This window comes from Leucopleurus acutus (genome assembly GCF_964270905.1).
Source record: "Leucopleurus acutus genome assembly, chromosome: 1".
NCBI classification, from domain to species: domain Eukaryota; kingdom Metazoa; phylum Chordata; class Mammalia; order Artiodactyla; family Delphinidae; genus Leucopleurus; species Leucopleurus acutus.
In genome coordinates, this window is record NC_139142.1 from 29,408,890 (window position 1) to 29,427,571 (window position 18,682).

An 18,682-nucleotide genomic window follows, 5' to 3' on the forward strand; every position below is an offset into this window, starting at 1 on the left:
TTCTCTTTGAATTTCTTGTTCCTGCCCAACGGGGTGGCATCGTTATCTCATGCACCCTCCCTTCTCAAGTGCCCTCCTCTTCGACTCAACCAGACCCTGATGGTGGCAGTGTGGGGACAGTCCCCTTACCAGGGACACAGGTTAGCTGCCGAGGAAAGTTACTAATGGCCACCCACTGATTGAACATAGAACAGCTGTTGTGTGTCAAGCGCACTAGACATTTGAGAGACACCTGTGCTAATGTCCACAGCATCCTTGCCAGTTAGGTATTCCTTTAACCCTCACTGGACACATGAGGTTGAACCACTAGCCTGAGTGCACACAGCTGGTCAGTGGCCTTCATGGCCCACCCACCTTATCCCTTGTACATGACTGTCACTCTCAAGGAAGGAGGCAGGTGGAAAAGCTCCGGACTAAGGATTCCTCCACATCTACCCACACCAGACTATCTCTCTGGGCGGTGCAGGGTGATTTTCTCAACCTCACTGAGAAAGATGCTTCAGCTCTTGGGCACACTTGAGACCATCCCAGGCATTTCTGTTCTGCCTAAGCTGCTTCCCTTCCTCACACTGGGGACTCCCGAGAAGGAAAAGGTGCTACCTTCTGGCTGGCAAGCCTGGCAAAGTGGGACTTTGGCTGTTGTGCTGAGCTGAGGTGCACGTCACTGCTGCTTGGCGCTCATGGGCTTAAAACGGTGGCTACTGGACCGGCCAGTGAAGCTGCCACTTCTGTTTGTGGCCCTGTGTTATTGGTGTCGATGCCTCTGGGATCTCCATAGCAACAGTCCCAGGGAGGAGAGAAGCAGGTGTGATGTTTACCTTCCTGAGGAGGGGTGGGCGGATGCTTTACTCCAATTAGAACCAACCCCAATTAGAACCACGCGCCCAAATCGAGCTGGCTGGGGAAGCCCTCCCCGGCTGCCCTTCCTCGCACTTCTGACTCCCGCCCCCTCATCGTGCTCGTCACTTATGGGGCTCTTTGCAAAGTCTGACCTCTACCTGTTAGTTTTGGTGGGTGATGGGAGACCTTCCTCCATGGTCCCCAGCTGTGCAGGGACAAATCTGGAACCGGGAAGGCATGCCGGATGCCGGGAGTGACAAGCGCTCAGCAGCTGTGCCCGACACTGGTGGCACAATGCCCAGTCCCCGACTCCCCAGCCTCCTGTCCAAGTTGTGCATTTCCATTTTCCCTGCTGCTTTTTTCACCTCATGCAGGAGAAATGCCCCCCTTTTATTACCGGATCTCTTATCGCCTTCCTCTCGTTCTGACTGAAAAACCCTGGTGCTCTTTCTGCACTCAGCCTGCAGCAAGTTCTTGGTGGACACAGGGATGGGGCGGAGGTGGGCATTCTGTTCACAAGGCCCCCCGATGGCACACCTTCCTTAGCCCACGCTGTGCTTGCCTCCTCTTCCTTAAATGTACTCTGGCATCTCTGCGCTGGTTCACCCCAAACTAGGCAAGGGACCAAAGACTCAAGGAAACAGGGACGTGGCTGAGTTGCTATCGGCAACAACTTGATGCTGCTTTTTTTCCAACTAGGAAGTTCAAGTGACCCTTGACTAGGGCGACAGGGGAGAGCACTGCTGAAGTCTAGTGGATGAGACAGCAGGAGGGATCACTTGCTCGGCAGTGTGTGATCCTTCTCAGGACCCAGGAGGATTCTAACCCCACCCTCCCAAGGGCACTTCTCATCTCCCGCGAACACGTTCACCCAGAACACATCCATGGCTTGGGGTCCTTGGTTAAGCCGGCTGCCAAGGCAGAGTTTCGAGGGCACAGGCTGCCAACATGCTGACTGTCCCCACCGCCCCAAAGCATAATCTTTCCGTGAATGTCCAAGTCCATTTGGATACACATTCAAAGAGGGCTGGCTCATTTCTCTTTCCTCCCTACTCTCAGGAATGCAGTTTGGCGGGCATTTATCAGACATGTATTTCTAACCTGAAAAAGTGCAGCAGGGGACAGGTCAAGCAGCATTTTTCAAGACATCTCTGGACAGAAACGTGGGCTGATGGAATTCACAGAGAACCTTCTTACTTCCCTACAAACCCTTTTCACATGTCGCTGCAATGCTCTCCATCCCTGTGATACAGGGGATGGGCGGTTCCCTAGCCCTCTTCTCCCCTGGTGGTCTAGCAAGTAGAAAGGTGAGATTTCCAAGTTTCCCACAGGACTTGGCCCTGGACCACAGAGGAAGAGCAGTGGAAGCTGTAAGTGGGAGACTAAGCCTCAGGATGCTGCTGTTGGGTCTAAAAGCATCTTCAAAGATAGAGGGCATTTCTGCTAGGGGTCCAGGAGAAGCGAGTTACAGGATCAATACCTGAAGACATTATCTGTACATTGCCTCTGGGACAAGGCACTCATCTCCGTGTCATTTCTAGACCCCTCAGCTTCTTGTTTCTTAGGAAGAAAAAACTATGGGTGTAAAAAAAGAGGCAGGAGAAATGGGCACACTAAAAAATGGGTGCCACTGTCCATGGAACTAGGGTGTGAGAACAGGAGGGGCGGGCAGAGATGAGGCCACAGACAAACAGATCATCTCTTCCGGATTTGGAGCGCCTTCTGGGCAGAAGGATCCCAAAGAAGGTTAGAGAGTTCGGACGCCGGGATCACTCACCCACTGCTGGAAGGAAGCCACCTCGGGGGTGAAATGCAGCGGCCATTCTGACTCTGCGCCAACAGCACTAGGCAATTGTGTTTTTAGGAAGGGAAGTGAAGAATAACTTATCCAGCTGAAACCGTGAAGACCTGTGGCTTTAGGGGAGCCCCTGCCCAGACACGCACACAGCAGCAGCGGGCAGGCGGTCCATGCGCAGAGGCACATGCAGGTCTGCAGCGTATGTTACACACGTACCATACACTGAACGCGGAGGCGTGTTATCAGGCAGGTAGCACATGCACCTGTGTATGCAGCTGTGCACACGCTCATGTGAGTGTTTACACCACAGGCACTTGCAGAAGCATCTCATGCAAGGTTCACGAGCGACCACATGATTGGCTGTAGAGCTTTACGTCAGGCTCCTAAGATGCCAATCTTTGACAGACACTGCAAACTTCAAGCATTTACCTTAAGATACATATATAAACCTGACTTTCCCCAGGAAAAAGCCATCCGTGTCAGTGGAAATGGCCTCTCTGCTTCTGTTTCTGTCAATACTGCAAGCAGTGGGAGCGTGCCGCCCAGGGGGCTGGCTTCCGAGGGATTTCAAAGCATCCCCTGCCACTTGGTTCTGACTCCTCCAACCACCCCACTTTGTAGCACGCAGTTAAAAACTAGGAGCCTCTGTTTATCTGGCAGATGGAGCAACCAGACTTGGTGAGGTTGTACTGCTCAGGGTGGCTCCAGGCAGGCAGACAGCTGCCAGGTGAGGGTTTCTGGGAACGAGGCTTCTGCGGTGCAGAGCGCTACATCTGCAGGACTGGATTTCATGCTCTTATAGGGGAGAACCATCTCCGATCTGTGTCTGGAAGCAGGAGGCATCTTAGGGTCCCGCACCTCAGGAGTCGGGGCAAATGCCAGATCCTGACAACGTAGGCAGTGTTTCCTTGGTGGCCCTCCCCACGTCCTGGCACCGCACTGCTACAAGCCCCTAGCTCCTACAGCTTCCTGGGAAGTGCACAGGGGCCCTGAGAAATAGACCACAGGGCAGAAGCTGGTGTGCTGGGTACCACAGTCCCTCCATTCCTAGGGAAAGCAGAGAAACTGGCTCTCTGAGTTGACTTTCAAAATAAGACAGTAATAATAGCTACCATTTATCGAGTAGAGTCATGCGCCGGTTGCTGTAATAAACGAATGTGCTTTGCGCACAATTGTCGTATTTGAGATACGCGTGTCACCATCCTCAACTGCAAAATAAATACAATAATACCTACCTTGCAGGGTGTGGCTGGAAATCAGATAAGGGAATAAGAGCTAATGGGCTGCAGGTAACATCATAATAATGAAAATAATAATACAAAGAGTTATACTTAAGCATATACACTGCAAACACTACGCTAAGCACTTTATGTATTCTTTCCCTCTTAATCATTTACTCTTATCTTTTTTACAGATGAGGAAACTGAGGCTTGGAGTCTGAAACGCACAGTTAAGTGGTGGAGCTGGGGGAGAACCGAAGTCCCTCTCAGGCCAAGTTCTGCATGACACGGATGCCCACAGTGCGACAACGTGAGCGCCCAAGACATGGCAGCTGTTCTTGTTATGCCCTCGTTTAGTGCCAACATCCACCCAGGGCAGCAGGCATCATTGTACCCATCGGGCAAGTGAGCAGCTTGCCCAGGGTCTTATACCAACTTCAGGTGGAGAAATAGGATTCAACGGGGGCTGCCCATCCCTAACCCTGAGCCCATTCTCTACATTCTGGTGGCCCCTAAAGGGATGTTGTTCTCAGGGGGCGGAGCCAGCAGGTCATCTTCAGTAGGGGATGAGGATGCAGTTGGGGGAAATATCACTGCCAGGTTTTTGACATTTAACCTCTCATAGGTAGTGCTGTTCAGTCACACCCAGATAGCTGGCTGAGGAGCAGTGAGGACAGCTCAGGGCAGGACAAGGGGCCAGTTGGAGCCTCTCAAAACAAATTCCTGCCAGGGCAAGATGCACGTCGCTGTGCAGTCCTCCGTGCAGTCCTGGGGAGGATGGAAAGAAAGGGGACCCTGACATCAAACCTACACAAAGCTGCTGAAGGGCAAGCTGGGGGCCCTAGTGGCCACCACCCCAGCCGCACGCCTTCCTGGTGGTCCTCATAACGTCCTACACATCTAGAAACAATTCAGCAACGCTCTGACTGAGGGCTAGCAAATGAGGGGCTCTGAAGCTGTATCGTTACCAAGGAAACCGCCCTTGAGGATATGACCACAGGGTGGTGACCGCCCACAAATACTCATGGTTGAATCCTTTACATATTTAGAATGATGGAAGCCCTGGAACCTTCCAGGATCATTCAGGACAGAGGATCCATCAGAACTTCCCCTCTACTTTTGCCACAGCTCACAAGGTTGGCTTGAGTTTTGTACTGGCGGCTCCACCTCCATTTCCCAACTTAGTATGCTATGAGGGAAAGGGCAGGCCCTCTACCCTTACTTGATGGTCTGTCTTCTCCCATTAGCTGTGGGGATTTGGATGCATGTGCTCTTGGTACAAATGAGAAAGGCCAGGGGCATGGTGTATATCAGTTCTCCAACCCTGGGAAAGAGCAAGGGCATCCCCTGGATCCCCATACCCCTCTCTCCCCTACCTCTTATATCCAGGCATCAGTCACGCCCACCAGAGTTTTAAAGGCCTGTATGAGGGAACACAGTAACAATCAACTCTGACTGGGCTTTCTTTAGCTTCAAAAAATGTCCTATTAAAACTTTGCTGACTTTATCGGGATCACCATGTTTAATGAGAGGCCTCAAAGAATTTGAAAGCAAAAGATGAGGAGAGGAAAAAAGCCATAAGCTGTAATCACCATAATTATACAATCCCATGATGAGTTGAAGGCAGTCCTGGCAATGCCCGAGAGAGGAGGGAGTGTCATTTGCAATCAGGTTGGTCCTCGGGACAGCTGGCAAGAATGTGACACGAGAGCTCTTCCCTTCCCCTGAGTTGGGCTGAAGATGAGTCCTCACGGAAGGGCCCAGGAGGAGGGGGCCCACGAGCGCAGTTTCCCCGTGGTCTAAGGTATCAGGGGGCGTGTTCTGTTCCTGGCCAGGCTGCGACAGTTTGGGGGCCAGCTTGTCTGCCTGGAACCTGCACTGGCATCAGGTAAAAGGCAACTGGCTTGATCATGTTTTCTTTCAACAAAACACCCTTTCTGGATGGAAATGATGTCAGGCCAAGCCTTCTCCAGCATAAGGCCAGGGCACCCCGCACACGCCAACCCTGGCTGTGCTCAGCCTCCCTAAGCCAACGGGCACCGGTGTCCTCCGTGCACTGATTTCCTCCTGGGCATTCAGGCGAGAGAGGCCTGTTGCCCAGGGCTCAGCTGCAGCAGCAGCAGCGATTGGCTTAAAAAACCGAAAACAAAAGGCCAGCATGACGAGTGAAGGGCAGCAATTCCACTTCTTGACAGTGGCCTGGCCTTGCCTTCATCGTCATCTGGCTTTTCTCCCTCAAGGTAAAATCTAATCTTCTCCGGATCCCTCTCCTCCAGTCTCAGAAAACTCCCTCCATGTCATCTGTCCTCCTTTTCCGTAGCTTATTTATAAACCATATGATAAAATGCAGTAGTTCACAAGTATTTAACGCATCCGAGGATTCCATTTGGAAGAGGTGATGGAATCCAGAGCAGAAACCTGCTCTACCATATCCTTGGCCACTCAGCTTCTGAACGTTTCCAGGGAGCTCCTGTTTTCCTTGGGGTGACATATTCCATCGTTGGGAAGCTGCTACTGTTAGAATATTCTTAGAATGAGTGACCGTCCCCATGTCTTCTACGCATATGTTCTAGCTTTGTCTGGAACAATCCAGAAATGTCCACTCACTCTGGGAGACGAACACACATATAGCTCTAGATGGTTACTGAATCTCTTTAGGGGCAGGACGCCTTTATCTCCTTCAGTCTCATCTGACATGGCTTCCAGAGTCCCCAGCTATTCTCTTCTGAATTTTCTCTAGTTTGTTGAAGTTCCCGATAAAGTGCAGGGGGCTTAGAACCAAGATTCAACACAGTCTAGAGCAACAGAGAGAGCAGTGGAGCACTTCTTTTCTGACTGTTCCACTTTTGTTATTACAACCTAAAGTTGCTTAAAAAAAAAAAGTGATCGCGTCCTGCTTTTGCTTCTATCAGGCTTGTAATCAATTGCAACCCCAGAATTTTTTAAACTTGAATTACAGTGAAGGCTAGGAATGCCACCCTGTAGTTGTGAGACTGAATTTTTTTTAACATAAATTTTATCTGGTTAAATTATACCTGGTTGTTTGGACCCATCATTCTACCTGAAGGAGATGGTTTTATGGTAATTCCATTACCTATCCAATGAGCAGTACCTTCCAGGTTTGCAACTTTGAGTGTGACTGACGTGTTTGTCTCTCCATCTGAGTCATCAAAAAGGATGTGGATAGGACAGGGCTATGGCTGGACCCTTGTGGCCACAACTAGAAACTGCATTTCCCATGGACATAGATCTGTTAATTCACCATCTTATCAGCCATTAAGATGCGATGAATATACTTGCTTTCCCTAATTATGGGCAAACATAGAGGCAGCGGAGGTGGAGGGGGTACAGGGGACAGGAACCGATAGTATTTTCAACCTTATTGCACTGGTATCTGGTCACAAATAAATATTTTCTGGAGCAAGGGATGTAGTTATGACGGTCATCCGCCTACAGTAAGCCAGGCTTGCAAGGAGGGTGTGGAAACTTCCTGCACATATTACACCAATGAGGCCCATTCTTGTCTGGGGCTGTGGTACCACTGCTCGGGCCAAAATGAATCGACCGTGACCGGCGGGTGTGGCAGAACTCTTGCCATTTGGACGCTGCCACTGCCCGGGCAGCTATACACTCCCAACCCCGTCCCACCTTCCCGTCTGTCAGGGAGCCAGCAAACAAACACTCAAGGGTCTTTCTCTCATTGGCCTTCAGGTAACATCACTAAACTGAAGATCCCACTGCTCCAAGCTCTTTTCAGCTCCCCTGCGGTGTCCCAGTTAGCATTCTGCTTCATAGCAACATTTTAGAGCTTGTTCCTTCCTACGGATTTGTATCCTGCCCTCCTTCCAGAATACCATGGTTCCCAAACTCGATTTGAACCAAAGATACTCATTTGCTGCTCAGAAACAGGGGAGACTCCCGCGTTGCTTTCACCAGGAGCTCATTCTGGGGGAATGCCGCGGCTGGCTTACTTCTCAGCCTTCGAAGTCCTTTGACCTTGAGCTCTCTGACTTCTAACCGTCCAGTCTGGACACAGGCAGAGTTGGGTCTCTTCTCCCTGACCTTGACATTGGCAGCTTTGTCTCCTTCCTAGGTTCCTGCTATTCCAAAGCCTGCCTAATGCCTGGAGTTTTGTCTCCTGCCCCTTGCGTGGTACCGCTGCTCCCCTGGCAGGTCCGAGGCGGATTGTGTCCTCTGGAGAAGCGGGCGTCCTGTCCCCTGCGTGGCCTGCACTCCCCGCCGTTCATCCCGCTGAGGGCCCTGTGGTCGGTCACCTTCACCCTCTGCCTTCTCCCTGGACAGATGGGAGCCCATGGCCGTTCTCACGTGGCTGCCTGGGGACATGAGCCAGAAATCTGACGGTACAAGCGACAGGGAACGGGCTGAAATCCCACAGCCCCATCAGCCACTTCTAAAGAGAGAGATCCTTCTAGAAGGATGTCTTTCCTGAGTGGGGGGTAGGAGGAAGGCTCTGTTACGGCAAAGGGCTGCAGGTCAGCTCCCGAAATAGCTTCCCACCTGGCACATCCATCCACAGTGTGCCCCCAGCCTGCCTCGCGGGAGACTGGCAGGGATGCGATCTGGATCGGAATCACTGGCTGTAAACACACAGCTGTGCCTTTCTGCCTCATGGGAGTTTTTCACTTGACTGCTCGGCACACTGGGGTCTGGGGAAGGCAGGAGAAGCCCGGGGTGGGGGAGAGGGAGGGCCGGCCAGAGCAGGAGGGAGTAGTTTTGCAGAGCCTAGCTGTCCCCTGGGTCAGGAGGCTGAGTCACTGCCGCATTTCTTCTCGAGTGGGCACTCCGCGGGGAGGGCGTTTTTGGCTGCTTTTGGTTGACAGGTTGAACCATCAGCTGGGGGTTCCTCCTTCCAAGAGGAGTGGCAGTGTCAAAAATGACAACCTCTGACCCTTTTTGATAAATAAAAATCTCACCCTTCCCCAGAGTTTCAGAAAGAGCCCCTCCCAACACCCCCATGGAGAGCCGCTTTCTCTCTTTGTCTTCTCTGTATCCTGCCAGCTAAGCTGATTCAGCTGTCTTACATTTGATAGTTGGTTTATAAAAAAAATAAACTTTTACATTTTCATTTTCCAGCTACAAAACTATAATATTAAACATGCTTTTTCAAACTTCACTTGGACCCTAGATGGAGAGAGAAGGATCGAGACCAGAGGAGGTTTAACCTACCACTGACTGTAACCAGGTTAACACGCCCTCTGTGCCCTCTTTTTGGGCATTAAGAGAGGACAGTGGAAAGCCGGCCCGGAGTTCTCCAGGGAACTAGAAAGTGTGGTAGCAGGAGAACAGCAGAGTGATGCTGAGGTCACCAGATACTCAGAGTCTATTTTTCCCACCCTCCCACAATGCACGGGGTGATGTGGCAGCAGCCACGCAGAGCCCATCCCTCTGCCCGACTGACCTCACCCCCACCTCCCGACACACACCCAGCTGGGCATCCGTCCTGGAATGGCGGGGACTGCCGGCAAGACCGGCAAGACTGACAGGGTGCGTGGTGCCTACCCTGCTCTTTGTGACCTCTCCCTCCCTGCCCTGCAGGGGTCACAGTGTACAGTGAGCCCTGAGCGATGGAGGGATGGGGCCTGTGCGTCAGGTGCCAGTCGCACTCAGTTCTGACGGTGCTTTATTGTCAAATCCCTGTCAAAGGATTTTAAATACACACCCAACTCAATTCCAAATATGGTTTCCTTCCCAGTGTCAAGGGCGGGCAGCCACTTCCCAGGCAGGAAGGCAGCTCCTCTCTCACTCTGAGGGACGATGAGCACAACTCGCAAATCTCAGGATAGAGAAAAGCACAGACCTATAGAACATTCCAGCTAAAGAGGTCCACAGAGATGATCTAGTCCACACCATTGCTCACAGGAGAAAACCAGGGCTCAGAGAGGGCTAGTGATGGGCCTGAGGCCACACTGTTAGCAAGCTGAGCCTGGAAGCAGGAGCCACCCTGCATGGAGCTGCTGAGGAGTTTCCCAGAGTCCCAGGGGAAGTCCTTGCTGCTCAAGACGGGCAGGTTTTCATGTTTTCCCTCCCCAGCACTGCTATGGAATCCGCCCCCATCTCTAGGCAGGCCCGGGTCTCACTGCTGCTGGATCTCAGGGCTCTGAGATGGGAGAGGCTGGCACTACAGTCTGCGACCCAGACGTCCCCGTGGGGCCCAAGGACTGTTTGCAATCAGAATCAGCTCTAAAGAATTTTTAGCCAATCGTTCCTTGCTGGAGGCCCCGAAAGGATTTTTTCAACGGAGGTCAAGGCCCTCTGGGGGTTCTGCTGAGTCTAGGTGTTTGAGAACTCATTGCAGCAGAGTGCACGGCTCTGCCCCTGACACGCTGAGGGGGAGGGGGAGACAGCCTCCCCGGGGAAGGAGCTGCTGTGGGGGGGGGAGGGGTGGGGTGGGCGGAGCACCCTGGCTGCCGGCCCTCTGCCTCGCCTGCCAAGGGTCTCAGCCTTCCACTTCTGGTTCAGCACCTGGGCCTGGGGCCGGACGGAGCTGCCTGGAAGGTGGTGGGAGGTGAGCTGCAGACTTTTTAGCCCTCATTAGCTTTTCCTTGGCTTTTGGTTGGGGCGGGAGGAAAGGGAGAGGGAGGGAGGGTGACAGCTGGCTCCCAGAACTTCCTGGTCTCCATCTGACTTTCCCGCTGCATTCCTTGGCAGGCAGGACAGAAACGCTTGGAGATGCTGCTTGGCGCACGCCAAGGCTCCCTCAGCTCCCGGCCCTTGCTGTTTCAGTTCCAAGGAGCACCTCGACAAAGCCCAACTGTGATGCTCTCTTACGAGAGTGATGAACACCTGGCTCTCATCTCTGCTCTCCTCCGAGGCCTCCAGCGTAGCTCAGGCACCAGCGACCCCATTGCCCATCTCGGGAGCCCGAGGCTACAGCTGATGAGGCTCTCAAGAGGACACCTGGGGCTTCGGCTGAGCGCCCAGGCAAAGGTGTCCAGGGAGGCTGATGCCACCGTCACCCAGGGCTGCCACTTCTGCTAACTCAATGCTATCCCTTGCAGATACCATGCAGAGGACTTTTTCTAGCTTTTCCTCCCAGAGCTCCTCCCGTGGAGTTCTCAGCAGATGGCTCTGGCCACCATGTGAAAAGGGCAATCAAATTGCTGCTGTTGAGCCTTGGCTAATGGCCCTTGGCTAATGGCCCTCCTCCCATGCATCCTTGCTCTCCTCTATGTCAGAGTCGCCCCTTGTGGGGCCCTCCCTGCTTTGCAGTAGACCCTGAAGGAATGAGCATGCCTAAGAGAGAGCAGGGGGATGGACAGCCTTTCCGCTCTGGCCACCCTCATTGTCATCTGTCAGCCACAAAACCAGGAAGATGGTGGAGAATGGCAGACTGGTGGGCACTGAGCAGTAGCAAGCAGTCTCTAGTTAGAGAAGACCCTCCTCCCCCCCTGTCAGCAGTGCCTGGGACCTCTCACCAGGGAGTCTGCAGAGGAGATGGAGGGTGATGCAAAGGCAACCCACAGAAGTTTCCTACTGTGGCTTTCATATTCTGCAGCCACTGTGAAAGGAAGCTTCCCAGTGGACAGGACTAGGGAGAGAGAGGCTCCATTCATTTGACCCGAGGCCACGTCTTAGGCCCCCTTTGAGAAGCCACTATGGGTTACAGCTCTTCCTGGGCCTGGAGCTCTTGGGACCGGGGCCACCACGTTCAGTGATGTGAGTCATCCACTGCACAAGGGCAGCTGAGGGTCAAGGAGGGGCTGAAATCCAGCTGCGCGTTGCGTGGCCAGCTGGGCATCCGTGGGGCCGGGCTCATCAGAGAGAGTCCTGTTTTCTGCTCTGAATAAAAATGCGATGTGGGCTGGCTGTGCCACGCCGTGGACTCTGAGTGACGTCTGCTTCTGAACCTGGGCCTGCCCCGTCAAAGAGCAGGCCATTATGCAAGCTCCATGGCTCTAGGTGGCCCAGCTACACAATGCCTCGGCACAGCGTATCCCCCATTGGCTCTGATGTTCAAGCTCTGCGTGACTCAGAATGACGCTTCCATTGGAAGGAGCAGCTCACCCAGCAATGCCTCTGATGGGGATTGCAAGGCTCCTTCTGCACCCAAACCAGGGTGGCCCCAGCAGCTTCCGTGAACCACAATGAACTACTCCCTAGGATCTCACGTCAAAGGGGGCATCTGGGGCCTTCAACAGATAATCCCTCCATATCATGATACACCTGAGTCTTGGAAAGAACGACCTGCTTTCTCCACATGTTCCTCCTTTACCAAGAAAAGAAGGGACACTGGTGTGGGAGAAATTCTGGACCCAGATTCAGTTTTGATAAGAAGTGAGCTGACTGAGATAACTAACCATCTGGGTCAACACTTCTTGCCACTAGTTAGTCCTAAATGGCAGCTGGCCTCACATCCTTGGCGCACGGACTGCCCGGCTTCACCCCCTCATTTTCCCATTATTGGTTCCACGACATGGATGGTCTTTTTACACATATTTCCCAGCACCATGAGAATGCTATTGAACAAGTCTTTCATTGAGTTTTATAGTTTGCAGTATGTAGCAGATGAAATATTCACGTAGACCTTCTCTTAAAGAAATCAAGCACTTTATGTATATTACATCCAGAAGATGGCCATTAAAGCGCAAGGCATTTTCGTTGGCTGGTTAATTGCGTTTGATTAGAACACTGGGCTGTGGAGACCACGTTCTCGGGTTCCAGCCTCAAGTACTCTGAGAGTTGCTACTATTCTACGGCCAGGGCCGTTTCCTCAAACTCAGCCTCACCTTGTTACCCCAAGTGGTGTTACCCCAAGAGCACAAGGAACAAGGATGGATCAATACAAATCCATCTCCACCTCCACCACTGGAAACAAAACCTCAGAACGCCCCACCCCTTAGAGTCTTCATAGAAAACATAGCATGGCATTTAGGAAGTTTTTGGTTTTGAAGTTCGGGCCTTCTCTCATAGAGAGTCTAAAGATCTCAGGAACGTGGCAGAGTTTTCTCTTTCAGCCGGCCCTGAAACCTCTCTGTAAGTTCTCCCACGTGCACACTTCAGACGCTTGGAAGGTGGTGTCTGATGCTTTCTCGTTCCAAACGCTCTGTTAACAGACCTTGGAGAACCACTGAACCAACACCACTTCTGGGATGAAGGAACATCAATAAATGCTCTTCACAGAGCTTCACTGAGATCATGCTTGCTTTCCCAATACCCACTTCTCATGAAGAGCAGCCTGGAGATGTTTGGATGCCTCATCCAAGTACCAGGCTTCCTCTCACACCCTCAGCCCACGCAGTCAACCTGAAGGGCCTCCGTGGGGCTGCAGGAGTTCTGCTTTCTCCACAGTATACTCTGGGTCTGTCAACAAAACCCCTAAACATCTTCCACCTACAGCCTCCAGGCCTCAAAAGAGAGGGAGGGGTGGGTTCCCACCACTCTCTATCAGCCATCGGGGGTGAAGGAATTCCTGTTGGCCTTGCCTCTAACAGCCCGTGGCAGCTTCTTGGTGTATGATGTTACGTGTCCGTGGCAAACCAGCCATGAAGACAGACAGGGGAACCACAGGTCTTACACTGTGCAAGTTCTGATTTCTCATGAGGAAAGGCCATGGGGAGAAAAGACCAAAGAAGAGATGGGATGAACACCCATATTTTAATTGTCACCTCCTAGAGTTCCTGTGATGTTTACATCTAGCAAATTCAAAATGATGTTTAAGTTCAGTTAAGATGCACCTAGCTATGACAGGTAAATGACCAGGTTGTTTTCAACCCAGAATTCTTAGACTTTTCATTAAAGGGATAAAATAACGATACTAATCACACAGTAGTCAGGTTTACAAGGACTCTCCTCTTCAATAGAAGGAGGAAAAAGGCAAGTTAGCATTAGCGGGTTTCCACCCTTGGGGAAGGGAAATTTGGCCAGTTCCACACGTGGGATCCCTGCTCCCTGGCTGCCATGTTGGTTCTCTCTGGTTTGACGTGAAGAGTGCAGGCTGGGCCCCATGAACTCAGCAGCTTGTTTTTGACGAGTGAGCGAATGAGCGGGACTGACTGCTTCCTGTGCATCAAGCCCTGTGCCCCTGCCTTACAGAGAACATCATGGAAAGGGGAGATGGGTCTGTGCCGTGCTACAGCTCATAGCCCAGAATCTCCACCAGGCACCGTGGGGAAGACCCTCCCACGGCTGCTCCACCCCATGGCTACTGCCCTCCTCTCCCTGTCACGCTGTGCAAAGAAGGCTGACAAGGGGCTGTCAGGGATGTGGGAACTCATGCAGAGGCCACTAACACACACACACGCGCCAGCTGTAGACCGCAGCGCCACAACCCATGCAGCACGGCCGCCTTAGGCACACGCAAAAGCCGCCGACACAGCAGCAGCGGCAGCCGGCCTCGGGCACCCGCACGGTTGTCAGAGTCCACAGAGGGAAATTTGGATGTTGTTTTAGATGAGCTATGGTTCTGAGCCAATTTATTTTATGGTCCGGTTGGACGGCCTTCTCCCTGGGCTGCTGCAGAGGGTGCACCAACCGCGCAGCCCCGAGGGCAGGGGGGAGCTCCTCCCTCCTCAAGGCCACAGACAGAAGATCAAATGCCAGGCCGGAGGCTGGGCGGTTGCCCCGTGCACCCGTCTGCAGAGGGAGCCGCCGGGCCTTTTGTCTTTTGCAGATCCATCCCTAGGAGAGAAGCCGCCGACCCTCGACCCTTGCAAGAGAAAACGGGTGGGTGTGTTGAGGGGAAAGCACTGGGCTCCCTCCCATCCCAAAGGAAACGACAACAATCACCACCGTACACACAGAAAACAAAACAGAGAAAAACAACCACCAAAGAAAACCAGCTGAACTTACCACACTGCGAGTGAACTTTTCTAAGGAAGTTCTACGACCTTGCTCACTTTCTGGCTTTAGGGGGGAAAAAAAAAAGGGAGAAAAATACAGAAAAAAAAAAAAAAATCTTCAGCTTACACATCGTTCCCCAAGAGCAGCAGCGGCAGCTAATGAACCAAAACAAAAGCAAGACGGGGGCGGGGGGGGGGGGGGGAACGGGACAAGAGAAGCAGCCAGAGCTGTGCGCAACAGTCAGTGGGAGAGACGGAAAACAGAGCCTCCTGGAGCTGCGAGGAGAGAGGGGTGTCTGCTTCCAGGAGAGCCATTAATCGTGCTTCGGAGCTGAAGTAGGAGCCACCGGGCTGGGAGCCGAGCCCTCGGTCAGCAGTTGGGAACTGCCTGCTCACTGCTTTTGAGGGGCCGAGCCCACGCGCAGGAGCCAACTGGGGGCCCCAACGGGGGCCCCAAACCAGACGAGCTTCCAGGGCCAGCGGGGCCTGTGGGGGAATCCTGCTGAGACGGCCAAAGCGGCCGTGGGCGAGGTGAAGTCATCGAGTCCTCCATGAGTCTGGGTTAGGACTTTCTCTGAGATTTTTCTGCTCAGATGCAGCCAGGAAGTTTGTTAACTTCCTCAACATCCGCGTGGCCCCTAGTGACTCTCGTTCTGTGTCCTTAGACCAAGGAGGCTCTACCCAGGTCTTTTGCAACCACAAAGATCTTGGGCCTCAGAAGGAGCGTTCTGGACAGAAAATGCTCTCTCGGTACTCGGGCAGGTGACCCCTTCCAAGGTTTACTCACGGCAGGTGACAGCAGGCTCAGGAACCTCCCAGGGACTCCAGGCTGAGCGTCTCCCCACACAGGGGGAAGAGGAGGCGAAGCCCCTGGACGCTCCCCCCAGGCCTGGCCGTTCTCCTCTAGTGGAGGAGGAGGGGGTGTGGTGTGACCTGACCCTCTCCTCAACTTTCCTGCTTTTCCAAGGGGGGAGAATTACATCCCAAATACCTGCTAGTTTATCCCAGAGCCCAGTTCCAAGGTCCTGAATCCATGCCTGGGAAATCTGGAGAGCACACACACTCACGTGGACACACACACAGCAAATAATGGAAATTAGAGCGCTGAAGAAGCAGCCAGGTGTCTGTGGGTCTGCAGGATGTGCTGGAAGCAGAGGGGGCCAAAGGTAGCCACTGTGGGTGTGGACAAGGTCAGAGGGCTTCCTCGGCTGTCATGCCCCATCCCCTCAGCTGGCTGCCGGGAGACAGAGAGGACGCTGCAGAAGGAAGACACAGCACAAAGGACACACCGCCGCAGAGCCAGGCTGGTCTTTCTCCTTCAGGCACAGGGAACTGAAGGATCCGTGCTTGGCCTGGCACCATGCTGAGTCTCCCCACTGGGGACGGCAGGACTCAGCTTCAACCCAGTGGGCAACCCGGGGGCTGTCTGTGCAGCTCAAGTCAGGCCAGTCCTAGGCCCCGCAGCTGGCATTCTGCGCCTGGCATTCTTTTCCCTTGGCTCCTGAGCTGTTGCCCACAGAGAGTGGCCACTGGCCTGACTTATTCAGGTTCCTCTGCCTTGCACAGGTCCTCCGAGCTGCCCTGGAAAACTGTACTTAAGTACTGGTACTTAAGTGCTCTGGAGGGGCCCCTCAAAACCCAGCGCACCTGTCCTTGAGACCCGGCTCATCAGAGCAACTAACCTGATCTCTGAAAATACTAGGATAGACGAGGAATTAGGGAGGAAGGACTGGAAGGCTATGCCTCCAGACTCCATCAGGAGCCTTCCTGAGCAGAAAAGTGAGGCCGATTTACATCCCTCCTCTTAGCTGGACCGTGTGGCTCACCTCCCTTCATGACCTGGACATGTAGATCGCATGGTAAGCCCATCCCTGACATCAGAAGACACTCTAGGCCTACCTGGAAGTGCTGAGTTACAAATCCAGTCCATGCCTGGAGACTCAGGGAGAAATGGAAGAAGAGTAGGCTTGTCGCTGACTTTGGAAACAATTAACCCCTGGATATTGAAAGGGCTTTGGCACCTGCAAGAGCTTTCTGCCCCAAGGACACTCCTTGGTGTAGGGGCTGGAAGGATAATTCTAATGAACTTCATCTGTGACATTTTACGGGCAGGCCGTCCGTTCCTTCCTCATTCAAGTGACCTCCTCCGAGAAGCTTTCCTCGTACGGGAGGATCTGTGGAATCTCAGCCCCACTCTCTGTGCTGGGGTGCGTTTTCCCTTTGTGCTCAGACCCACAGGGAGACTGAATGGCCTCTGGCTTCTTCTGGGTGTGTGGACAGGCCCAGCTGGGTCAGACTGCTAGAGGCTCACAATTTCCCCACACCGGGATCAGTTCAGGGTCTTGAGCCGCAAGAAATAAGGAACAATTACTTTGCCTTCTCCCCTGAGATCTGGGCTGGAGGCACCAAAGGTCTCCACAACTTTTCTTGAGAAACTGGGTATCAGAGCCATTACTGGTGGGGATGTCCGCCAGCTGCATCAGGGCCTCTCCACCTCCACCCTCTGGCAAGGGAGCGGGCTGGAGGTCAGGCTTCACATTTTCCATCGTAGTAGTGACACCTGATGGAAGGGATGCAGGCCAACAAGAAAGCTGGGTTCCTCACACTCTGGGAGTCCCCAAAGTCTCCTTCTCTTTCTCAGGCTCTTGGGGATGTCCTCAGGGCTACCTAAGGGCAGGCAAGCAGGACATAAATGCTCTTCTAGACTCGGGAGTGCTGTGGGACCAGCCAGATATGGAGACAAGGATGCTGGCACGTGAGGTCACAGTACACAGAAAGAGGGGCTGTGTGGCTGAGAGAGGAAGCCCGACAGACAGCGTGTTGCTGGACAACCACAGGCTCAGGGACTGCTGCCGGGAGGCTGAGAGGGAGAAGAAAGGGATGCGCACAGTCCTAAGCGGCATGGCACGGGAGTCCCGGGACTTGGTGCAAGGAGAGCCCCATTAACCACACGTGGGCCTCAGATGAGAACCAAGACGAGCAGAGCGTTTGCAGGCATACTGGAACCTTGAGCTGTCCCTCCTGCCTCCCCTTTTCCAGACCCCATGTCCCTCCTGGCTCTTCCTTCCCTCCTCCCATAAATCCAGCTGAGTTCATCCCTGCCTCAGTCACTCCCCACCACCCTGCATGCTGAGGGTCCGTGCACCCCCAAGTCCAGACACTGAGGGCCACAGGGAACGAGGACTTCATTCAGAGTGGAGGAGGAGGAAGGAGCTAGGATGCCGTTACTTCTTGGTTAAAACAAAAAGCAAATGCTGTGGGGCAGGTGAGGGAGAGGGAGGGGCAACCACCCCAGGAAGGACTTCAGGTGCCAGATCGCCCCCTGGAAACCTATAAGCGTTTCTATCCAGAGGGGGGCGCCCCGATCCTTGCCTCATACTCATCTCTGAGCCGGTCGGGGACAGAAAGTCTGTGGGGAGGGGGCTGGACTCTTCAGTGGTTTCCTGAGGGATTGGCTGATGTCACTGCCAGCCCTGTACTCCTGGGCTGAGCCACTGTGGCCTCAGAATTTGGTCACACTCTCTGCTGTGGGCAGGACACGCAGATGGAGATGATGGGTCCAGGGAGACAGGATGCCACACCCTGGACCTTGTGGGGGGGCTGATGTGGTGACAATCCTAATTATATTCTATTGGAGTGGGACCAGGTACAGAAGGGAAAGAAGAAAAGAGAAAAGAAATAAAACCCAAGGGATGACATTCTCATTTCACGCCGGCAGCAAGCAGCAGGCAGAGGTCAACAGTGCTAAGAAAGGCAAGGCTGCCCCTCGCAGGTACCTTCTTCCTGGCAAGCAGCAAGTCCTGGTAAGCATTTGACCGGAGGAAGCGGGCGTAGCTGTCGCTCTTCATCAGCTTGTAGATGTGCTCCTGGAAAGGCGGGAGGTGGGAAGACACAAGAAAGAACTGTCAACCAGTGCTAAAGGGAACTGCGACCCAACTGGCCACTGTGTTAGGAAAGAAACAAACAAACCGAAATATGCTTGTCTGTACCTGGAAAAACATGTAACATGTTGGCTTTGTTTCGTT

At 53.3% G+C, this 18,682-nt stretch overlaps 1 protein-coding gene across 1 annotated transcript in view; it reads right to left on the bottom strand.

Moving 5' to 3' along the window:
• RGS6 (regulator of G protein signaling 6) overlaps nucleotides 1–18,682 on the bottom strand; it is a gene marked incomplete at its 3' end in the record, with an annotated part of 570,256 nt that overhangs the window by 12,077 nt on the left and 539,497 nt on the right. The window contains exons 16-18 of the mRNA XM_082844867.1: nucleotides 18,434–18,523; nucleotides 14,668–14,721; nucleotides 2,618–2,684 (exon numbers count right to left, since the gene is read on the bottom strand). Of these exons, the coding sequence (XP_082700993.1) occupies nucleotides 2,618–2,684; nucleotides 14,668–14,721; nucleotides 18,434–18,523 (211 nt within the window). The remainder of the gene's footprint in view (nucleotides 1–2,617; nucleotides 2,685–14,667; nucleotides 14,722–18,433; nucleotides 18,524–18,682) is intronic.